Genomic DNA, 23,664 nt, shown 5'->3' with positions numbered 1-23,664 from the left:
CTTGGTATGACAATGCTGTTTACTACAGGCCACCAAAAGGCCTGAATCTGGTGCCACTTTACTGGCCTGCAGGAGGTGAGGCTGCTTTGACTGGTGTAAAAAAGGTGGATCAGACAAGAAAAAACAAAGTCTTCAATTTATTCGTAGTGCTGCCCGCTACTGAAGATCTGTTAGGTCTACTGCTGGATGTTTACATGATGTTGTATGAAGAGCAGTGGAGAAAACATTTTAGCTTGTGAGATGCCTCAGGTTCAGCACTGGAGCAGATGGGGTCATCCATGAATAGTGAGAACTATGCAGAACAGCAGCGCTAGCCTGCCATCTGAGACAAACGTGTAGGAAGGAGGTGAGGGGATGTCATGCTCATCTGATGTCCACTCAGCAGTGTAGTGCTAAAGCCAAGACTGAGGCTTGGGTTCTCTTTTCCAGTGTGCCAGCTGCCTGCTAACAGCACAGGGTGATTTACAGAGACAGAGGTGCCCTTCAGTCCTGTCATAGCTGAGGAAAAACCCTCCCTTCCCAGGCTCCCAACACGATAAATGTCCATCCAAATAATACATGTTCCTCTCTCCTTTTTCACCAGCATCTGCCTTTCCTAGTCGCTGGGGGACTAAAGAGAAGGCCCCGCATGGCAGCCCTGTGCCATGCATACAGCACCACGGAAGATAGCTCTGCCAAACCTATTGGACGATACCCAGTGCCAAATAAGAAGGATATGCCATACGATATTGTGGAGCTCATGGAGGAAGTAGAAAGGAAGGTAAGAAGTTTTGTTGTAAAATTACATCAGTGGCAAGCATCCAAACCTTGAGTAGGTAATACATTGTAAGACGTTGTAATACATTGTAAGTTCCCGTACACTTTGATGTAACACAATCCTGATACAAGACTGAGGTGAGCTGCACTTCTTCCAAAGCTCTTTCCAATCTATAGGATGGGGGTTTTACTGGTAATTCTGCAGGGTAAACGCTGTATGTCTTCCTGGTTCCCTGAGGCTAGCGTGTCAGACTGGGTTGTATAGGGTGGAAGCAGGAATGTTGGCATGTTTTCTGGGGAGAGCATCTGCATTCAATTGAAACACTGCTACAAATATATATATATGTATATATATATATATATATATATATTTGAATTGGAAAATATATATATATTTGAATTGGAGAAAAAAAAAAGTGGTGGCAGCTGTTTTGATGATAGCATGAAAAGGCTAAGAGGGTACTTCTGCTGCTGTGCTTTGACTTTTTTACCCAACACTACATGGGGAACCACATTAGGCATACTGGCACAACAGAACAGTAAGCCTAACACACAGCTGAGTGTATGGAGGACAAGAGTTTCCTTCCCTACTGCTGCGGAGAGCGAACGTTGCACATGCTTCACTGATGCTGAAACATTGCACAAGCCACAGCTCTTCTGAGACTTCTCTTTTCCAAGACCTTCCTCTCACAGGAAAGCTGGTCCATCCCTTCCTGTCCTGTGAGTCTGCTGAATCTTTGCTTTGTTACAGTGACCTCAGGGAAGTTGTCTATTAACAAAACGAGTCAAATAACAAATCTGATACACTGAGAAAGAGTCAGCACAGATTTCAGATGCTGTGACAAAAACCCTTCTGTGCCAATGCATAGAAGATTCAGAAAAGACCTATGTATAGTATCAAAGCTACATAGAAAACTTGCTTTTCAAAAAGTGCTCCCAACTATTCAGTGTTGGCTTAAGGGGATGAGCCTCCCCTTTGTTAGCTATCAATTAATAGACGTGTGAGACGGAAGGAATACTTAGGCAGTTGTTTGGAGGGAGATTGTTGGGAGAGCGAGTCACACCTGAGCTACGCTATGAGCTACTTTACATAAACACCCTGAAGAACAGCAGCCCATACGCTGGTAGAGTCTACAGATGATTACTGCAATCACGACAAAAAAAATGAGTGTGTAAAACTGCAGTGGGATCTCACCATGTCTGGCAGCCAGGCACTGAGGGGCAATTGAAATCCCATACTGATAAATGCTGGCTGCTGGAACAGGTGGGCGCTGTAAGAGCTTCTCTTGCCTGTAGGAGGTAGCAAGTGATTCCCTGTGAATGGCATGCCATCAAAGAGATGTGCTGTACATCGCCAATTACCCGGGAGAGAATGGAGAAAGAAGCAGAGGAACATCACTGTGCCAGCATGTTATACTCAGTGTGCCTGTACCTCCTACACTGTGCTGTTTGGGCTGGACTGGCTCTGTCTTGTGTCTAGTAAACTTGAAGGAATGAGGAGAGCTCCAGGAGCTGTAGGATAGTCAAAGGGGCATTGTCGCTGCTGAGCAGGGAGATGAAACAGATGATAATGTTTCTCTTTGAAAAGGAGTTTGTCATATTGCCCCAAGGCAATACTGGTGTGTCTGAAGTGAGCAAGGCAATCAGTCCTGCTATGGAACTGCAGCAACACTTAGTTAAGGACAACGTCATTACATTTTTAGTCATGTATAAATGGGTTCAAAGCACAAAGAGATTGGGTCTGTGGAGATTGCTCAGTACTGCTGTGCTAATTAATTATTATCTAAGCTTAATGTGGCCTGCTGTTCTCTGTTAAGTTACAGTTCTTGACTTGTTTATCTTTTTCCTTGAACAGACTGGATTTCTGCCCAATGTCTTCAAAGCCTTGTCTCACCGACCTGACGAGTTCAGAGCTTTTTTTGCTTATTACAATGCCATTATGAACAAGGAGACAGGTAAACCATACAACCACCTCAAAACTGCCCGTCTCTTTATAGATGTAAAAAGTCCTAGAAGCAGCATTTCTGACATTGTCAGTTTTATTCCCTCACCAGCCTTGTCTCACCTCATAATAACAACAGTCAGAGCTAAGAATTGCGTAGGTACTTATGGCTTTCTCATGTTGTGTAAATCTTCATACTTAATCCTGTGGTTAAAAAGCAGCTCTGAAGCCACACTGAGCTACCTTGCTACACCATGCTCTGTGTCACAACAGAAAAGGACAGGTGGCTGCCTATGGGAATAGGTGTCAGGAGTAGAGCATGAGTAGAGCACAGGCAGAGGCACTGGATTCACAGACAGTGCTACAGTGTCTCACTACCTGAGCGAGGTGAACACAGTAGGTCTGCCAGCGGTGACCAGAGTCTGCCAAGAGTCCAGATTCCCCAGACATGGCCATAGAGATGAGGTGGATCCAAGATCGAGGCAGAAAGCTGGTCTGTGTCTGCGTCAAGTTCCAGATCAGCACGGTTACATGTCCAGACACTGCAGCTGCCACGTAGGTCAGATGGGAGCTATAGTTAAGGGCGCAGCATAAAAACAGCTTCCAGGGAAAGGGAGATGTTCCAAGGTCCTTGCTGAGGCTTCCTGCGGCTCTTTCTTCACAACAGTTCTTCCCAATGAACTGGCCATCAGCCGTACAGAAAATTTGTGTGAGAGAGGATGTACTCTGTGGGCCCTGACACACTGCCGTGGATTTCCAAACCTGTGCTGTTGAACATATCCAGTAGAAGCAGGAAGAAGCCGATGCTGCTTCCATACAGTCTGGGAGATTCGGGTGTCCTTGGAGTAGAAGGTGATGGCGGGCTGGTTGCTGCAGTGCAGCTCGGGCTGGGCTTCATGTAGGGAATGTTGCGCAGTTTTCTAACCCTTGAGAAAACAGAGTTTGAGGACTGCTTCATCCCCCCTCCTGTTTCCTGTGCTGTGGGCCACTGAGGTGCCTGTTCTCATTGTTTTTGTTGTACTGGTACATAAGGAAGATCAGGATTGCGTAAAATAAGCTGTCATGAGTAAACTCTTGCTTAGAGGAGATGAGGGTTTGCAGGCAGGGTCTTTGTGGACAGCAAGGAGTGGAACCTTATGGATCACACAGTCATACATACAGCCTATGCATGAAGCTTTCTTCTCTGGGGGTGCTGCTGGAGTGAAGCCATGCTGCCAACTATACAAGAGTCATATTTTTTCCCTTCTCATTGCCACGCTTCCATCCTGTTTGGCTCAGGATGCTAGTACTATCTTGCATCATTCCCTTTTCTTTTCAGCATCTATCTGGAAGTATCACAGAATTGCCACCTTCTGGCACTACCCCATTTCAGAGCAAGAAGTCCTCTTCTGATTCCTCTTCATCCAAGAGGTTTTATTAGCATCTTTCACACTCTTTCTTGCAAGACACTTGTTTTATGGAAGTATTTGCAAGGTCCAGTAAAGCATAGCTTTTGTGGAGAGGAAGAGGGACCTTGGCCTTCACTGTGAAGTGTGGTTTCAAAATACTCAGTTTCTAATTATGTGATAAAAAGGGCAAAGAATATGAGTGCTGATAGGCAGGTAAGTTACTCCAGTCCTGTGCACAGTCCTGTTGTGAGGCTGTTTGTCAAAATGATTAGTGTTGATTCTGAGTATAACAAAGTACAGCCATCTTCTTCAGAGCTTCTTTGGAGAAGTCACAGGGCTAGACACTGACGAAGCTGTGGTTCCTAGAAGTTCTCAAAGCCGCAGTCCTAGGGTATCTCATTGCTCCTGTCTGCTTTCTTCTCTCTAACTTCAAAAGTTCTTTACTTGTTTAAGCCTACCTAGCAAATTCTAGAACGCTGCCCTTCCTGTAAAAGCAGCAATAAAGCATGTGTCAGGGAAAGAACAGACCACCCCCTGCCCTGAGCCACTTGCTGCAGAGACAGGTAAAGTACCGGCGGAGCGTTCTGCCTGACAAAACAAGGCATTGTGCTCTGAATTCTCGTATCATGTAGAACCCTCGTTACCCTGTCGTGTCCCTCATAAGCAGCTGCGTCAGAAGCAGCAGTCGAGGTTAGCTGGTGGCCTGGACGGCCTAAGGGACTGGCTGTGTGCTCTCTGCAGGTCTGCCTGCAGGGCTGTGCTGCCCGCAGCCAGCACACTGAGCCCTCTCCTCCCTGTTGCCTCAGCGGTGCTGTGGCGGGTATTTTTGATAACAAAGCCTCCCAAATCTTTTGCTTTCCCCTCAGGGCAACGCAGCAAGGCAGACAAAGAGCTCATCGCCGTGGCTACCAGTGCTGCGAACAGGTGTCCCCACTGCGTGATGGCTCACGGAGCGCTTCAGCAGCGGCCCCGACAACATGAGCCCGCCCGGCCCCCGCCCCCCGCCTCGTCACCGGGGGCCGCGCCTCACGCGAGGAGGGGGCGCGGCGCAGGCGCGGTGCGGGCCGGGGGGCGGCGGGCGCGGGATGAGCGCGGAGCCGGAGCCGCCCCGCAGCGCCGCGGCCCCCTCCGGGCCCGGGCCCCCCCCGCCACCGCCGCTGGGCGCCATGGAGCCGCCGCCGGCTGCCGGCCCCGGCCCCGGCCCCGGGCTGTTCGGGTGGCTGCGCGGGCGCTGCCTGGGCCGCAGCGCCGCCGTGGACCCGGCGCGGGACAGCTTCCGCGCCATGACGGCGCTGTACGGCTCCATCCAGCCCGCCGACTCCGTGTACCTCAGCACCCGCACGCACGGCGCCGTCTTCAACCTCGAGTACTCGCCCGACGGGTAGGGGCCGCGTCCGGGGCCTGCGGGGCGGGGGGGGGCAGAGCCCGGGGAGCTGCGGCAGGAAAAGGGGCAAAGGCCGCGGGGTCCGGCTGCGGGGAGCCCATGCCACAAGGTGCCTGCCCGGAGGGGTCTGCGGGATCCCGCCTGGCGGGGGGCTTCACGCTGCGTGCTCCTGGCACGGAGAGGGACTGGGATCACCTCACACAGCGACCTCGGTGGCGTCCTGGGTGTGCAGGCTCACCTGAAGCCCGCCTCACCTGCGATAGCCAGTCACCTCCTCTGTGCTCAGCCAGTTTTAGTTGGAGCCGCGTGCCAGCTCCCTTGGCTCGTGGCAGTTTGGCCATGATTGCGCTGTAGTGCCACAATTCGCCTCCTTACCCACCCCTCTGTTATTCAGAGAAGGTAAAGCTGAGCTCCCACGATTATCAAAACTAGTCCTGAAAGACTGCTGTGATGGAAGCCAGCGTCTGTTGAAGATCCTCGGCAGGTTGTGCACCGACTTCCCGCAACGCGAGGTTCTACCATCGCCTCTCTGCAGGGTAAAGCAGTTAGCTGAGAAAGTTCTGGCTTAGCCATGGTGATGCGATACGAAAAATACCCACACAGAGGTTTCCTATAGCAGTGTCAGAAGTTTCACCTGCGGTAGTTGTACAACTGCACTCCGATTTAAGGTTATTTGTGCAGGACTCTGGCACAAGGTGCAATTCTGCATTCTTCTTGCCCCCTGTATCTGGTGCTTGAGAGGCTGCCCTGTAGCTAAAGCAGAGATCTTTCTTGTCCAAAGCCAAATCCAGCAAAAAGGATGTGCTTACGCAGGGACATCTTCCCTGTCCCCGTGTGCCACAAGTGGTGTTGGGCATAAACTGGCGCTGAACCTCAGTTACCTTAATATCAGGTGAAGCAGCCTAAGGCTTGTTTACGCTTGCTTAATTGTCAGACAGTTTGTTGCAGGCCTGCTCTGACCTGTGCTGACCAGAACACCTCTGTGCCCTGGTGACTTCTGATTCCTTTTTAGCCTCCCTCAGCAGAGCCAACTGTGGTGAGCTGTGCTGTGCTCCCGTTGCTTGCACATGCTGTTGGATTCTGGCTCCTCAAAATACTACTCCAGGAGGCGGGCAAGGATCTGACCCAGTCGACTGGCCGTGCAGTTTCAGCTAGGTCTGGCCTCCCCATGGGGTGCTGCTGTTCAGGCTCTTGCTTTGCTGGCCAAGGACTGCTGGGGTACTCTGCCCCCTTCCTGTAACTGGTCGGAGTTGTTGCTGAGCTGGGGGAACATCACAGCTTTCGTGGAGGTCGCCTTCACTAATTTAGCTCATTAATTTTCGGGACAAACTTCACTGTTGCTGTATTGTTACTGTATTTAAAATCAGACTTTCCATGTATATGACAGAAATAAATATCGATAACTTAGAACAGGCTAATGGAAAACTAGACAACCTGCCAAAATTGAAATCAGGTGATGTTTTCAATGCCTATATGGGGCCTCTGAACTTAGTGCAAATTTTTCTGATCTCATTCATAAATAATGCGTAATGTGGAAAAGGTCTTTGATTTTCATCTCCGTGACAAGCTGTGGGTGGATAAATGGAGGTCTTATATGCAGAGGAAAAGGATTTTTTTTTTTGTTTTAGACTGAGTAAAGTAAGTCCCTCATATTGCAGTTCATAACAGTTGTCCTGTTCCCAGAAAATGAATTAGTTGATACAACAAGATAGTAAATCTTGCTCCAGACTTTTGCATGTCCTTATTTTAGTAACAGCAGCCTGATTCAATGGCTGTTTTTTTAAGATTAATTTGACAACATGGATAACAGCCTCCCTGCTCTCCCAGCCGACTCTCTGCTAAAACCAAAGTTAGACTGGTGCCAGTGCCTTGCTTTTGATGTCCTTGACTATCACTTCTGTTGATGGTAACAGTACTACCGCATTCAGAAAACACCTTTCGTCAGAGAACTTACTTTTCTTTTGGTTAGTAATGTGATGTCTGAGAGCAGTCACTTACAACACTGTTGTAGGTTCTGTGCAATGTGAAGAGAAAGCCAAGCTAAATAATTACAAAGCTGTGTTTCTATGGATGAAGGGATTGAAGATTGCACAAGTGTTGAGTGTGCACAAGTGTTGTGTTCTTTTACCAAATGCAAATGTTTCCGTTTTGCTCTGCTTCTCTTCAGGTCTGTGTTGACTGTTGCTTGTGAACAGACTGAAGTGCTGCTTTTTGACCCGATATCTTCAAAGCACATCAAAACTCTCTCTGAAGCTCATGAAGATTGTGTAAATAATATCAGGTTGGTCAGAATAAAGATTTATTTTTTTTCTTAACATGGGTACTCTTCTGATAAGAGTGTAGTAAGTATGTGGTCTGCTTTATTTTGGGGAAGGTGTATTTTGTGTAGCCATTAGGCTGCAGTTTGCTTTGTGCCATTTGCCTTTTCTTTTGCGTTTGAGGCTGGGAAGGGGCAGAGGAGGAATCTGAAAGCACTGATGGTGGTATTTAATGCTGCCAAGCGTTCTTGTTGATGGAGGAGCTGCAATTCTTGGCATTAGTGTTTGTTTTAACTGGGATTAATTATTTGATTTTATTTTATAATCATAAAATGATCTAGGTTGGAGAAGGCCTGCAAGATCATCAAGCCCAACCATCTGCCTGGCCTACTGAGTCCCATCACTAAACCATGTCCCTTAGTGCCACATCCACACATCTCCTAAATAACCTTGAGGGACGGGGGCTCTACTTCCCTGGGCAGTCCATTCCAATGTTACAAATATTATTACTGAGGCAACCTGTGCCAGGTGCTTTCAGAGGTATGTAGGAAAAGGGAAGTATTTACTGATCCTCTTTCATTAGTCTCCCGCTTGCTACAGATTTGGGTATAATCACCTGAGACAGACATCTTTTGCACCTGGATTTGGTCAGTTTTTGAGCTCATTTAAGCTTCAGTAACTGCACCTCATGTGGCAGAGTTCCACAGCAAAATTGTTTTTCCAGGTATATTTAAGAAGGTTTTTAAAACTTGTGAGCTTAATGTGATATTCTCTATTTTTTTTTTTTTTTAAACAAGAGAGACAACAAACCATTAATTTCTGTTTACTTTCTCCCTGGCACTCAGTTTTATACACCTGAATAATATGTACTTTCAATTAGGACTTCCTCAAGTGCAAGAATCCTAGTTTACATTTTCATTACTTAAATGAAAGCTGTTCTGTGCTGTTTGTATCTCCCTGTGTTTTTTCCATTTCTTCTGGAACCTGTTTGGTGGACTAGAGCAGCGTTGCCTACAGCATTCAAGATCAAGGCAAAAGGTGGATTTATGCAGCGAGGAGAAGTAGTGTGTTCCAAACTCTTCCTGCAAATCTGATTCATTCTATTTTTTTCCCTTGATTGTTACTTAGCAGTGACTGTATATGATGCTGTCGTGGTTTAACACCAACAGGTAGCCAAGCACCACACAGCCGTTCTCTCACTCCCTCTCCACAACAGGGGGGAGAAAATATGATGTCAAGCTCATGGGTTGAGGCAAGGAAGGGGAGGTTGCTCTTCAATTACCGTCATGGGCAAAATAATCATCGGAAAGATTAATTTATTGCCAATTATTACCAGACAAGCAGTGAGAACTAAAAGCATCCTAAAACCACCTTCCTGCCGTGCACCTGCTTCTACCTCCTCCCCGCAAGCAGCACAGGGGGAAAAAGGAATGGAGGCTGTGGTCAGTCCAGGATGTTTTGTTTCTGCCACTCCTTCTTCACTGACCTGGGTGGCTGCAGGATTCGTTCTCTCTTGGTTGCTCACTCCTCTTTCCCAGCTGCAGCAATGCAGTGTTTTTCTTGCCCTAAGAAGGGGGCAAAAAACACACTCTCCCAGAAACCCAACCAAAGTCGTTCATGGCCTAGCTCTGGCCAGTGGTGGGTCCCTTGTGAAGCCAGCTGGAGCTGGCTCTGAGCTGACGTGGGGCAGCTGCTGGGCTATGCTCACAGAGGGTGCCCCTGCAGCTCCCCCTCAACAAAACCTTGCAGCATAAACCCAGTGCAGCCTCAGGAATATTACGGCTTGTTGTGAGTTAGAGCTCATAATTGTAAAAATCAAGGCATGATCAACTTACCAGGAGAGCTATGTTTATGTACGTCAGACATTTACTTTTCACTTTATCACTTGTGCTCTCAGTATTGTAGAATTGTTCTCTGGCAGTCTGGCAGCGGTCTGCCTCTTTCTGAATAGCTAGGCACTGACACCATGCTGTTTGCCTGTTTTTTTTTTTCTTGTTTGTTTGTTTTTCTAATACTTGTGTTTTGAATGCAGGGGCTATTTCAGTGACATTCATGTAATGCAGCTGCTGCATGTTTGGCATCTGTAGTGATATCACTGTGGGAAGATATTTTAATGGACATAAACAACTGGCTGTAGCTTAGGGCATAAGGGCAATTAAAATCTCACTACTTCACCATACTACTTAAAGAAGGGCTTAGAAAATTTAAAGGACATAAACTTATTGTTTAGACATTCAGATTTGTCTCACTGTAGTTGGTTATGTGTGATTGGACTTGTTGCTGTTCTTACCGGGTGTAGTCAGGTTCTAACACTGAAAGATAAAATGCAGTTTCTAGGGGTAGCTTACCACATCTCTGTGTAGGTCATCGTTGCTTTAGCATCTTGACTGTAACTACAGCAGGTTAGGCTGATGTGATTTCTTGGAACTCCGTCTTCCCATAGCTACTCCTTTTTTTTTTTTTTTTTTTTTTTAATCTGAAAAACTACAGCAGAATTGGAGTATGATAAACTTTGCTTTGGGTAATTCAAGCTGAATATTTTTTTCCAGTGTTTTTCTCAATGAGGAGAATAACTTGTCTAAATACATCTTAAAATGAAGCGTTGTCTTCACATGGTGTTTTTGAAAATAGTTCTGTTTTGTCTTCAGTAACCTGTAGATTCAATTTATTCTCTTTAATTCCTAGCCATCCATCCTCTTCTACCCTGATTCTAGCCCTTCCATCCTCTTCTTTCTGATAGAGCATTTTTATATCATATGTTATTCTTTATATAATGACTTGAAGGTGGTCAAGCAGACTTACACTGCCTTGGTTTGGAGTGATTACATATATTTAATTTTGTCAGAAGGCAAGATTATCAGGGTAAAGAATTACTATCTGATCATATTAAGACCTTAATCTGTTAAGTGTAGTAATACCACTAGTATGACCTATGTTCTTTTTCACTTTCCCTTCTTCTCTTTCCACTGCATTGTGGCAAGCCTGCCATCTGTTAGGTGAGCAGGAACTCTAGACCTGTTAAGTGCATATCCACCACATATGTGGTGCATATCGAGCACCACGCATGTTATACAAATCCATTCAATTCAACTCTCTGTAGTAGTTCTACACTACTCTCTGATGCAGAAATAATCTGCAAATATCTTGTGACATACGTGGCATTACACATGCAGTTCTTGCACTAGTTTAACAGAATTTCACGTTATGTTGCAATTCAGTTTCTTCTGATGGAGATTTGTATTGAAGTACTGAATAAATTTGGGCAGCTTGTGCCATTTCTGCAGATGTTTCAAAGGATGATCCGGAATTCTCATTGTAAACACTTTTTTTTGATATGTATGCCCATTGTTTTTTGCATTTGAGAAACACAGGTTCATATGTCTACCTCTAGATTCAGATAAACTGTATTGGGGAGAAAGGAAAGGCAGAATGTGGGAGCAAAAGCCCTTTGCTGGTTGGGACTGTTCCAGGTGCTACCTAAGCCTGGATGCAGAAGGTTTACATGGCTCTTCCTCCTGGCTTTGCAGCTGCAGTGAACAGTTTTCCTAGGGTTTTGTGAAGCCAAATGGGCTCTACAGCAAAAGATGGACAAAGGATGATTGAAGTTTAGTTAAAATTATTGGGAAATAAGCAAGCAATGACTGCGTTCAGATTTTAATCTAATAAATATTTCCAAGACAGCACTGCTGTATGCGGTATAAACCATGTGGTTAGTAAAGCAAGCAGTACATTGGCCAGTTAATCAGCTTGATTAGGTCTCTAAGAGAAGCACTGCTATATATCCTGTGTGAAACAATGGGGCCAGTTTTTCAGTGTCTTCAGTGCAGGAGAGGAGTTCCTCGGCTGCCTGTACAAAGTTGTAGTCATACCACAGCATCAAAAATTTTGATTCGGAATCAAAGGCCTAAGCTGGAAAGGGTGTCTGGAGATTGTCTGATCCAACATTCTGATTCAAACAGGGCTACAGATTTGTTTACCAGCACCCTGGTAAGCTTAGCATTAAGTATTTCCAGCAATGGTGGTGTCACCAGTTCTTTGTGCAGGTGCCTGTAAGGTGATGAAGCAGGGCATTTTTGAAAGCAGGTTCCTGTTAATGAACTTCTATCGCAAGCTTTACAACAAGTGTTCTGTTTATTATAGTGGGTTCAAGATCTAGAGTGGTATTTCAGTTGTGAATGACTGAATTAGATGCCAAGTAACAATGTATCATGCCTAGCAAAGACAAGCCTTCCACAGTGAGGAGTTCAGGACTTTAACTAAAGGAAGTGTGGGTACAAAGTGCTTTGGCAAAGTCAGTGGGATTTGCACTGTACAGAGCAGCAATGTTTAAAAGCAGTAGGGGAGTGCCAGTAGGAATAACAGAGAGTGGTATTTATTAAATATATATATATATTTTTTTTTATTATTTTTTTTTCCAGTAGATAGAACTTACATCTGTGGTGAGATAAAAAAAGATTTAAAGAGTAGTAGGGAAATAATAAGGGGGGACATGTGGGTAGAACTGAAGAGTCAAGAGGAGGATGGGTTTAATGTGTTACAAGCTGATAGGACTTCGTGTAGTCTGAAAAGGACATAGAACTTGTGTCTTCTAGTGATGGCTGATCTTAGTGGCAAAGGGACCTGGCAAATAACGGGGAAAATGAAAGGCATAAATTACAGATAGCCTAGGCTAGCTGGCTTCTGTTGCAGGGACAAGCAGTCAATTTGAACATCTTGCCAGTGGACTAGTGCTGGCTACTCCTGTGGCATTTGGGCTTTCCAAAGACTTGCTAAGCTTCATTAAAGATGAATGTTGTACAGATATGTAACTGATGTAATTACTACAGGAGTTCTGTGTGTGCATTCATCCCACTGGTGGTTGTGCAATCTTTATATGATTAACTTGTAAAAAGAGGAAGAAAAGTAGCCTACTATGCTTGTGCAGGTTTATTGTTTTGTTATTAGAGGTGTTGAGGTATTAAACAATAGTGCAGTACTGTTTTTTAACAGAACTGCAAAGCTTACTGACAAATATATTGCTATATGCGATTTTTTTTTTTCTGTGCAGCCACTCTGCTTTTTCTGTGTTAGCTTAAATCCCAGTTTATTTTATTTAGAAAAGGCAGTAAGCAGCCACAGTATTTTTCTTGAATTTTCAGATTTCTAGATAATCGACTGTTTGCAACTTGTTCTGATGACACTACAATAGCACTTTGGGATCTGAGAAAGCTGAACACAAAAGTGTGCACTTTGCATGGTCACACCAGTTGGGTTAAGAACATCGAGTATGATACCAATACCAGACTACTAGTAACGTCAGGGTTTGATGGAAATGTGATCATCTGGGATACAAACAGGTATGTGTCTGTGTTTGTGCTGTTAGATTTCTTACTCTTGCGTAGACTTCACATCAGCTTTATATTGTAATAGTCCAGTTGCTAAAAAGAGAAGAGAGCTGTTTGCTAATACTACAAAATGTAGCTTGTCCTTTATGAAAAGTTCTTCACCATCAGGATGTTTTGAAAATGTTAGTACTGATAGACCAAACAGTAATGAAATAAGTACAATAAAGACAACATGCAGAAAGGTTAGAAAGGTTTAGGGTGGGCAAGGATGCTTAGCGTGTCCTGGACTCCTCTGGACATTATCAGGGACCCCAGTCAGAGTTCATTGCGGCAATTTCCTGGTTGTTTTTTTTTTTTTTTTTCCTCCACTGTCCAGGTGCACAGAAGATGGATGTCCTCACAAGAAGTTTTTTCACACCCGTTTTCTTATGAGAATGAGGTTGACACCAGACTGTTCCAAAATGCTGATCTCAACATCCTCTGGATATCTTCTGATTTTGCATGACCTTGATCTAAACAAATCTTTAGAGGTTGGCAGCTACCCAATTTTAAGAGCTAGGAGGACTACATCAAGTTCAGGTAAATGCTTGTGCAAAAATCTCTAACAGTTTCTATGATAGAGGTGTTCTATGTGATGCTCTTAGCAAAAGAAGGCAGGGGTAGAGTCACAAGGATTTTGCAGAGGAGCTCTTTGGCTCTTCGTGGGTCTCACATCTATACTTTGCATAACGTTGTGACTCAGGCAATGTGATTTTTGTTATCAAGACTTGAGCATCACAGGACATAGTCTGTGGAATGTTGTCACCTCAGGCTGTTATACTAGGGTTACTTACCTAGTATCCTTGATCCTGTAATAAAAGTAACTCACGTTGAGAAGGCTGACTGTGCACACTCCAGCAATTACGTGCTGGTGCAGTTGCTCTCAAAAACAGACTTGGTAGAATCATATTCTCTTAAATTTTACAGCTTCTTCCCACATTGGGGCACTAACAGCCAAACAGTGACAAACTCCTGTTTCGGATGTCTGTTAGTGGCCAGAGGAAAAGTAGTGAAGGAGTACAACATGCTCCTTATTTGTAATAGTTTGTTGTGCTGGCATTTTATCTGCACGAGGCACATCAAAACAGTACTTTTAGGCTGTAGGTGGATCTTTTGAAGTTGTTTTCTTATCAGGATCCTTTCCTCTTATGCTTTACTTAACATTGCTAGGGAGAATTAAGTGAACGACATAGTAAATGGGCTGTGTTTAGTTATGTTCATGTGGTGTTGCTGTTTGCAGAGATGACATCTTCAAGTTCGTCTGCTCCTCGAACTGTTGGTTCACCATGTCACCAGAATGATTCAGGTCTACTGTCTGAGAAACAGATGTCACGGTCCTCGCAGCGGGAAGGTAGGAAAATAAGTATCAGGAACTTAATTTCATTGTAGCCAAAAGAGACCAGAGAATAACAGGGAAATACTGTGTGGACTTTAAAAGCCTTGCAATGACTTCTGTTAAACCAATAAAATATCATTGCACATCAAAATCTGGAGTTCTAATGAAAATAGCAATGAGACTTTATTTCATATTAGTACATTATTTTTGTTACGCAGACATGCTGCCTTTACTCTGTTTTTTGTTTGTTTTGTTTTGTTTTCCCTCCAGCAAACCTCATTTGAATGATCTTAAGGGAAAAAATGAACAGAGCAGTACATAGCTGTGTTTTGCTTTTTGTTTTCCTTAATGTTGGGAACATGTGCCTGCTGTTTCTCTATGCAAATCATAAACACAGAACTAGGAAGACCGATGATCCCATGATTAGCAGGCTTCCTCTGAATCTAGGACACACTTTCAAATAGTCAGCATGAACTTGGCAAATTCATAAATACTTTTTAATTTACTTGCTGATTTAAACTAGGGATAAAGTTTTTATTACTTCTGTTTGTGAGATGTTAAACACAGTTATGACAAAAGGAAGCTTATCTGGACCCTAGGGTATCATTTACCACTGAAAACCTCTTTCAGAGTGAGGAGGAGAAGGGAGTATACCTGCACACAGCTGAGCAGACTTATAAGAATTTGAGAAGGACACTAACATTTTAAAAATAGCAGTTCTTACTAAAACAAAAAAAGTATTCTATATTTTGTTTTAATTATGTGTTTGTGTGGAACATTAACCCTAACTTTAGACCACAGCATGGGATGATTTAACACAGGCTTTGGAGGATTAATTTCAAAATAAGAAGCTATTTGGAATCAGGACTGAGTTCATTGGTATTAACTTCAGTTGTTAGTAGAACCTCTCTTTGATCTAGCCTTTCATAAGTCACAATCTTTTCTAACAGACAGACGAGGGTGTCAATACACTTGACATAATTTCAGCAGTAGACTGAAGAGAGAAGTGAAAGTTAATGCATAGAATTCATTTAGACTTAAAGTTTACTTCCCCTTTTAGGTGGATCACCTAGAAATAGTCTGGAGGTCTTAACGCCAGAGGTTCCTGGAGAGAGAGACCGAGGCAACTGCATTACGTCATTACAGCTACATCCAAAAGGGTGGGCTACTCTTCTTCGGTGCTCAAGTAATACAGATGACCAAGAGGTAACACAAATGTTTCTTAGGAACTTTTGAGTAAGATGTATCAATCATACAACTATACTGAAAATCTGTTATTTGGGATAAGTTTACATTTGAATAAATTAGTGCATTTGTAAGCAGAAATCATTAATTTTAGCCCAGGGCTATGAAGTACTTCTCTTTCTTAAAGAGTTCTTTTACAAAGCTTTGTATCTTTTATTCAGTATTCCTCTTGCCTAACTCTTCCATGGAATACATTTTATAGGTACAGCTCAGTTAAAACTTTTCAAACAGTTCCTGGGCTGCCAAATACATGACTTAAAAAGATGTACTCACCCAAATATAGGAAGAAGGAACTTGTAAAAGACAGAGGATTACACAGTTGTGTAGTGGTGAGCATATCTTAAGTTAAGCAGAGAAACTCCTCTGAATTTCTCAAGTGCATATCTGTCAGTGTTGCAAGGATGAAGTGCTTCTGCTATGCCAATGGATGCTTTCCAGAGGCTGCTCCTGCACCACTATGAAAAAAATTGGGGGCGTATTTCTGCATCCGCTTAAAACTGCGACATCATGGGTTTGAACCTTATTAACTGCAGTGATGCTTATGCAACTTCAAAGAGATCTCATCTGAAAAATTCTGCAACTTAAAAATACGAGGGATATCAGTGATCTTTGTGGCAGAATCCATTTCAAGCCTTTATGTGAAATACTAAGTTACAAGACCTGCTACAGCTCAAATGCCATTTGCAGATTTCACTCCCCTAAATACTGCTTTAAATAAGTTACAGTGGACTTTGAGACCGGTTTTGTATTACGTTCCCTAGATTGTATTTGTGAATTGTCCCATAAAGGCATATATTGCACTGGGACATAAAAGAAAAACAAGCAGTCTATTATGCAGCCAGAAATAATGAAAAAACCCTTCTTCATGGATTGTGTACAAAAAGCAAGAACCTGCAACTTTGTTTGGGAGTATCTGCTTCTGATGTAGCAACTTGCAGAGTTAACTCAAATTCAGTTATAACTCAAATTCCAGCTAGTCTCAGAACACCTTGATTACACCAGTCAACTTGTAACCATCTTTTCCTCCTAAGCTTACTTCAATATCATTGCTTTAACAGTTGTGCAGACCTATTTAATCTAGGACAGAGCTTTTATATTTATCTCAAAATTGCAGATCACAGAATTATGAAGGCTGGAAAAGACCTTCAAGTTCATCTGGCCCAACCATCCCCCTACCACCAATGTCACCCACTAAACCATATCCCTGAGCACCGAGTGCCAACCTTCCCTTAAACACTCCCAAGAATGGTGACTCCACCACCTCCCTGGGCAACCCATTCCAAATAATTACTCGAATACTTGATTTCGTTGAATATTTAAGTGTTTAACAAATAGTTTAGTTAATCTGGTAACTGATGGAAATTGATCTATTTATTTATTTATTTACTTTTGGAATAAAACCACTCTTTGTAATGGCAGCATACAAATATGTAGAGGACTGAGTGGAAACATAGCAGATTGGTTAGAAATTTCAGTGCTGATTCTGTAAGCTTATTAAACTAGTACCCAGTGCTGAATTTTTTGAAAAGGCAAATATCATATTGGGTTGGTTGATACTGATGACTGACCTAGTTATCATTTCCCAGAGTCCAAGTGTCTGCTTTACTGTTTTCTCTTAATATTCATTAGTATTGTTTCCTTTGTGTTTACTTTAACAGAATACATTGAACAGAACAAAACTAATTTCTTCTGTCTTGTGATTAAATCTGAGTCTTCCATGATTACATAAATTTAGTTTGTCATGGAGTGATCTTGCATTTGGTTTGAGATTAAATTATTAGATTACTCGTTAAAGTCCCTGTCCATCTCACAGGTAACAAGCTGGTTATAGAGCTGTTCATTGCATTCCTTCCTCTACTTGTCTTGTTTCAAGGCCTTCTTCCTTTTGAAGTTAAGGGCACAAAATGTCAAAGGGCAACTGTATATTGGACAAGGCTGAGTTCTGCTTTATTGTAGATTTCACTTAAACACTCACTACATTAGAGCAGACTCTAGTCCAAAGAATTATGCTTTGCTTTTTTAAAAAGTAGATTTCAAAGGTTATATCTAGCAACTATTTAATTAAAAAAAAAAAAAGTTCTTATGCTAAATGTCTGGTGTACATAGGCCACTCAAAGACAAGATGCCAAGGAACCTGCCAGTTTTCAGTGTCTCATAGTAAACGCTTATCAAGGAGTAGATAAGCAACATGTTGGTCATTCCTTTGTTACTGACTTTACATACAGCAGAAGTGAATGTGTATTTGCAGTGCTTTATTCTCAGTGTTCCTTTCTCTGACTCTCCCTTTAGTGGACTTGTGTCTATGAATTCCAGGAAGGAGCCCCTGTGCGCCCTGTCTCACCTCGTTGCTCCCTGCGATTGACTCACTGCATTGAAGAAGCCAATGTGGGCCGGGGTTACATCAAAGAGCTTTGTTTCAGTCCTGATGGCCGGATGATTTCATCCCCGCATGGCTTTGGGATCCGCTTGTTGGGGTTTGATGCATACTGCAGCGAACTTGTTGACTGCTTGCCCAAAGAAGCTGGTCCCTTGAAAGAAATCCGTTCCCTCTATTCTCACAATGATGTGGTACTGACAACAAAGTTCTCTCCAACTCACTGTCAGATTGCCTCGGGGTGCCTTAGTGGACGTGTTTCTTTGTATCAGCCAAAGTTCTAGGCGCATTGTGCATCAACAGGACCTTCAGATGTTTGTGGTTTCAATTACTTCAGTTCAGTTGAAGTGTGTTCGAAATCCCATAAATCCAGAGAAGATCATAGTTACTATGGTCTCAGAACATAATAATGACATGAGTTCTCAGTCCAGCACTGTATACATTCTCATACCATATCTGCAAGTCAAGCTCCATGCTTTGTCTTTTTAGCCTTCTAGGCAGAACCCTGCTCCTGCTGATCCTGTGCCATTGAGTCATCGTTCTGGTTGGTTTGTACAATAATACTTGCAAGTAATTTTCAGCAACATGACTTGAAGTGGGCTATCTGAAAAAAATGTCGATGGTGTGTGGGTAGGAGTTCAGCTAAAACTCACCCAGGCTTCCCTGTTACAATACCTCTTTGTTTCAAAGGACTTTTTCTGTTGCCAAAACCGCTATACCGTGATTGATAATGAACAGGTTTTGTGCATGCTAGTTTAGCTGGCACAAAAAGACAAAAATGTTTTCATTTATTTACTCATTTGGTTATTTGTGATTGGCTAGAAAAAAAAAGTGTTTTTTTTTTTTTTTTTTTTCCTAATGTTTTGTTGTCCTTAAGAGTCTTTCTAGGCTGTTTTTCCTTAATTGCATATCTTGTGATTATTGCTAGAAGGAAGAGGTTCTGTATGGAGATGTAGCTGCATTTTTTCCTCAAAATTTAGTTGGAAAAGGCTGGGGCAGCGAAACAAGAGCTTAACAGATATAAATATCTTATGCTGTATCCACTGCAAATGAATCAAGAAAATGTTTCTTACAACGTGTATGTTTAGTGGATGTCTCTTACTCCTCGGTCAGTAGGGTTTCTTTTGTGGGAAGCTTTCCACATCAGTTACAGAAACCTTCATCCTGTGTTTGGAAATGTACACCGCAGAATTTCTGCTCATTTTAAGGCTGTATTTCGTATTTCCTTTAATCATTCTACAAATTAACGTGAGGAGAGAAATTCAACTACGAAGTTTCTGTAGTGTAACTAGATAAATATTTCTTCATATGTATTGTCAGTAAAGGAATGGATTAGAAACATTCCAGTCTAAAGTAAGATCTATTTGGATTTAACAGGGCTAATCATAAAATCTGAAAAATGTTAATGTTCACTGTTAAATCACATATGGAGTTACAAATGCCAAGTTTTATCCCTCAAGTTCATCACAAAATCCCAGACTGGTAGAGGTTGGCAGGGACCTTTGGAGGTAATCTGATCTGAGCCTTCCTGCTTGAGCAGGGCCATCTGACAGCAGGTTGTCCAGGGCCATATCCCAGATGGCTTCTGAATATCTCCAAAGGAGAACTCTAAAACCTCTCTGGGCAACCTGTTCCAGTACTCAGTCACCCACACACTAAAGTGTTTCAGAGGTTTTGAGGGACCCTCTTATGTTGCCATCTGTGCCCATTGCTTCTTTTCCCAGCACTGGGCACTACCCAAAACAGCCTGGCTCTGTACTCTTTACACTGTCCCTTTAGGTACTGATGACATACTTCCTGAGCCTTGCTTTCTGTAGGTGGTCCCAACTCTCTTAGTTCCTTGTAGGACAGATGCTCCAGGCCTTGAATCATTTTTGTGGCCCTTTGCTGGACTCTCCAGCAGCTCCATGCATCCCACAGAACTAGACACAGTGCACTAGGTGTGGCCTCTCAAGTGCTGGAGAGAGGGGAAAAGGATCGCCTTCCTTGACCTGCTTGGCAATACATTGCCTAAGATAGCCAAGAGTACAGGTGGCCTTCTTTACAGCAAAGGCTCATTGCTGGCTCGTTGAACTTGGTGTCCACCAGGCCCCCTAAGCATTTTCTGCCAGGTTGCTTTCCAGCTGGGTGGCCCCAGCACGTCCTGGTGCCTGTGGTTGTTTGTGCCAAAGGGCAGGACTTGGCACTTGCCCTTATTGAACTCTGGGAGGCTCCTAACCCAGCCTGTAAAGGTCCCTCTGAATGGCAGCACAACCCTCTGGCCCATCAGCCACTCCTCCTAGTTTTGTCATCTGCAAACTTGCTGAGGGTACACTCTGCTCCATCATCCAGATCATTAATGACGACATTAACACAGGACTGGACCCAGTATTGACCCCTGGCATTCAGCACTAGTCACTGGCCTCCAACTTGACTTTGTGCTGCCCTCTGGGCCTGACCATTCAGTTGGTTTTGTAACCACCTTGTTGCCTATCTCACCCATACATCAGCAGCTTTGCTATGATCTTACGGAGGGCAGTGCCAAGGGGCTTACTGAAATCCAGGTAGGCAATGCCCTCTGCTCTTCCCTCACCCATCATGCTGATTATTTCACTGTAATATAGCTAACCCTATGCAGTCTTTTCAGTTTCTTATGTGCATATGAGTTTATCACATAAGTGTTCTAAGATATTTTGTGAATATTTAACTAAGATTTTGCTGAGAAATCATACAATGATTTCAGTAGCAAACTTTACCCTAAAAGGGCCGTCGTTTTGTTATTCAGATTCACTTTCTACTGAGCATGCTTTCAAAGATTGTCTCTTAAAAAGGCTTTTTGCAAAAATTCAGCTTTAGGAGATACCTGTGAAGACAGCTGGGAATGTATACTCCTGATGATTCTCTTCAGGTTTTGAATTCCTGAAGGTAGCATACTCAGGGTGGTAGTGGTGAAGTCATTGAAATTTAAGGCTCCTGTGCATTATGGGCCTGTTTAGAACAGGTCCAGAGGAAGGCTATGAGGATGGTCGAGGCCTGGAGCACCTCTCCTATGAAGACAGGCTGAGGGAGTTGGGGTTGTTCAGCCTGGAGAAGAGAAAGCTCCCGGGGGACCTTGTAACAGCTTTCCTAAGGGGGCCTACAGCAAGGCTGGGGAGGGACTCTTTCTCAGGGAGTATAGCAATAGGACAAGGAATAATGGCTTTAAACTCAAAGAAGGTAGATTTAGATTAACATATAAGGACGAACTTCTCTACTCTGAGGGTGGTGAGGCCCAGGCTGCCCAGAGGAGCTGTGGCTGCCCCATCCCTGGCAGTGCCCAAGGCCAGGCTGGATGGGGCTGGGGGCAGCCTGGGCTGGGGGGAGGCGTCCCTGCGCATGGCAGGGGGTGGCACTGGGGGGGCTTTAAGGTCCCTTCGAACCCAAACCATTCTGGGATTCTCTGATTCTAAAATTTTGGTGAATTTATTTAGTAATAAAAAGCCTTCAGTAATGGATATTTGATAGTTTGAGGACTGGTCAATTACTACTGCCCTGGGTTTTCAGTAACTCTAGCAACTGGGTGCTAAAAGGAGTACCTTCAAGTCATCAAGTGTATGAAACTGACAAAATTCCTATTATTTAGTAAGTGTCCTAAATTTTCAGTTCTCATGGTTTTCCAACTGAATCATTTGGCATTAGTGTCTAAGTAGAATATCATCCCAGCTGGAGGAGGGAGAATACGCACAATTAACTTTATATGCAGGTACATGTCCACAGACTTCTCAGATGATAATAAGTTGTGCTTTGGAAAAAATTCAGATATATAACTTCAGAGAATGGGGATATGCCTTATTTTCCAAAACAGCACTCATACTTTTAAACACTCGTACTTTTTGAATGCTTCTGGAACACAATTCGTAAGAAGCATTCTGTCCATATATGCTGTAGAAATCTTACCTAACTCTTCTGATTACAGTTGTGGTAAGTTAGAACTAGAAGAAGTAGATAAAATTAGATTGTGAGTATTTGACTACTCCTTTTCAGCAGTACTTAGAAGTTTTCAGTTAAAGATAATATATTTTATCTGTAAATTTCATAAAACACGGAGACACTATTCAATTACTCATAACTGTTATGCCTTGCAGTTACAGTTTGGTGGAAGGAGTGATTTAGTTTTTTTGTCTTTCTAAACCTTTATCTTGCCTTATTGAATTACCGAAGTAATTCAGTGAGCTTTGGATCTTTCTAGGTAGCCAAAAAAAAGTTTGTTATGTTTCAAAAGACAAAATCTTAACCTTGCATCCTTAAATGTCTTAGGGACAAAGCTGTATAAAACTTAAATGGTATATTAAAGACTGCACTAACAGTAGTGGCTTAAACCAGTGTCTTTAAACTTTTTGACTGTTGAAGTGTTAAATCACTTGATGCATTTCATACTTTTTCTAATGAAGATGGAGCTCTTTGATTGTAAAGCATGCAATATGTTTTTATATTCATTGATTTCCATAGTAAAGTAATTGCTTCTTTCACAACATAGGTCAGCAGAAGCAGATAAACTGCCTAATTAAGATCTCCATGGGAATGTCAACATTTAGCAGTGTTCACAGGAACCAAACTCTTATTTGAAGCTAGCACTCCTTTTGTAATAGTCCAGTGACTGTATGTCGTGGGAGTAAATGCATTTTCCAAGTATTTCATTGGAGGTCAGCCTTTACATCACTGTAGCACTGTTACGCATTTGTGGGGAGAGGGAGAGATGCTATTAATGGGACTGTAAATTGACATTCATGTATGTGCAATTTTTTGATGAAGTACATGTGTGTATTTCAGTATATATACAGCCACTGGGCATCATTCAGACATGGTTAGTTCAGGGAAAAATATAACCTCCCACAGAATTATTGGGGATAGGGGGAAAAGCACACTTGATACCCACATACGCATTTGTTTGCACTCTTTGACACTCAGTAAAGACAGCTTGCCCGCTACCAGAATAAGAATGTAAAGATCTTTTTTTTTGTGGGTTTTGTTGTTTTTAATTTGGGTAACACTGATGTATAATATATAATAGGTCCTGATACCGTAAGTAGTGGGTCTGTTGTTCTATGATGTACAAACCCTTAGCAAGAAGAAATAAACTTGCCCTATGGAGGCTTTTTTTTTTTTAATAAAATTAAAAAAAAATCGAGTTCACAAGATTTAAGTAGGAATAAAAGAAGGTTGACAACCATAATATTTTTGTCCTGCAGGAAAAAAAAACAAACTTTAATTTCGTGATCTTAGTTGATGGTGCATTTTCTTACGCACTAAGTATCTTCATTTAAGTGTAAGGTTTTTAATACTAGAACAAATTGTGCATGTAAATATTTTGAAATACCTGAGATTTCATAGTATGAAGTGTAGCCTTTTAATACAATACAAAAAGTATCAGAACTGCTCTGAATATATTGTACTTAGAGCTGTACAGTAACTTACTACTTGTGGACAGTTTCTCTTGCTTGCATAATAAATTAAACATTTAATAATTCAGTGAATTAAAATCTATTTTAATGTATTTATCCTACACTGAGCTTTGTTCTGTAACACTCACTGCTTCTTGCATATTAACTTGAACCAAGAGAGAAAAAAGTGTGCTTTAGAGTGAAATCTGCATACACACA

At 42.7% G+C, this 23,664-nt stretch overlaps 1 protein-coding gene across 3 annotated transcripts; it reads left to right on the top strand.

Annotated features, from left to right (window-relative positions):
- Nucleotides 1–5,048: 5,048 nt before the first annotated feature.
- DCAF10 (DDB1 and CUL4 associated factor 10) lies at nt 5,049–23,533 on the top strand. 3 transcript variants are annotated; one of them, XM_038171305.2, is made up of 7 exons: nt 5,049–5,467; nt 7,638–7,751; nt 12,867–13,064; nt 13,429–13,631; nt 14,332–14,442; nt 15,488–15,633; nt 17,986–23,533. In XM_038171305.2, the coding sequence occupies exons 1-7, from the start codon at nt 5,064–5,066 to the stop codon at nt 18,328–18,330; spliced, it is 1,521 nt and encodes a 506-aa protein (XP_038027233.1). In that variant the 5' UTR covers nt 5,049–5,063; the 3' UTR covers nt 18,331–23,533. The 3 variants fall into 3 exon arrangements, with proteins under 3 accessions (XP_038027233.1, XP_038027232.1, XP_038027234.1); XM_038171304.2 differs by having other exon boundaries at nt 17,962–23,533; XM_038171306.2 differs by lacking the exon at nt 12,867–13,064 and having other exon boundaries at nt 17,962–23,533.
- Nucleotides 23,534–23,664: the final 131 nt, after the last annotated feature.

The sequence above is a fragment of the Anas platyrhynchos genome, chromosome Z (genome assembly GCF_047663525.1).
Source record: "Anas platyrhynchos isolate ZD024472 breed Pekin duck chromosome Z, IASCAAS_PekinDuck_T2T, whole genome shotgun sequence".
In the NCBI taxonomy this organism is placed as follows: Eukaryota; Metazoa; Chordata; class Aves; order Anseriformes; family Anatidae; genus Anas; species Anas platyrhynchos.
The sequence above is the reverse complement of the archived record's forward strand: the minus strand, read 5'-3'. Positions and strand labels throughout refer to the sequence as shown.

Excerpts from the sequence above, each read along its gene's own strand:
- DCAF10 (XM_038171304.2), top strand. The coding sequence starts at position 5,064 with ATGAGCCCGCCCGGCCCCCGCCCCCCGCCTCGTCACCGGGGGCCGCGC. Across the intron at positions 13,065-13,428 it reads ATCATCTGGGATACAAACAG|GTGCACAGAAGATGGATGTC; the intron begins GTATGTGTCTGT and ends TCCACTGTCCAG. Across the intron at positions 15,634-17,961 it reads GTAATACAGATGACCAAGAG|TGGACTTGTGTCTATGAATT; the intron begins GTAACACAAATG and ends CTCTCCCTTTAG.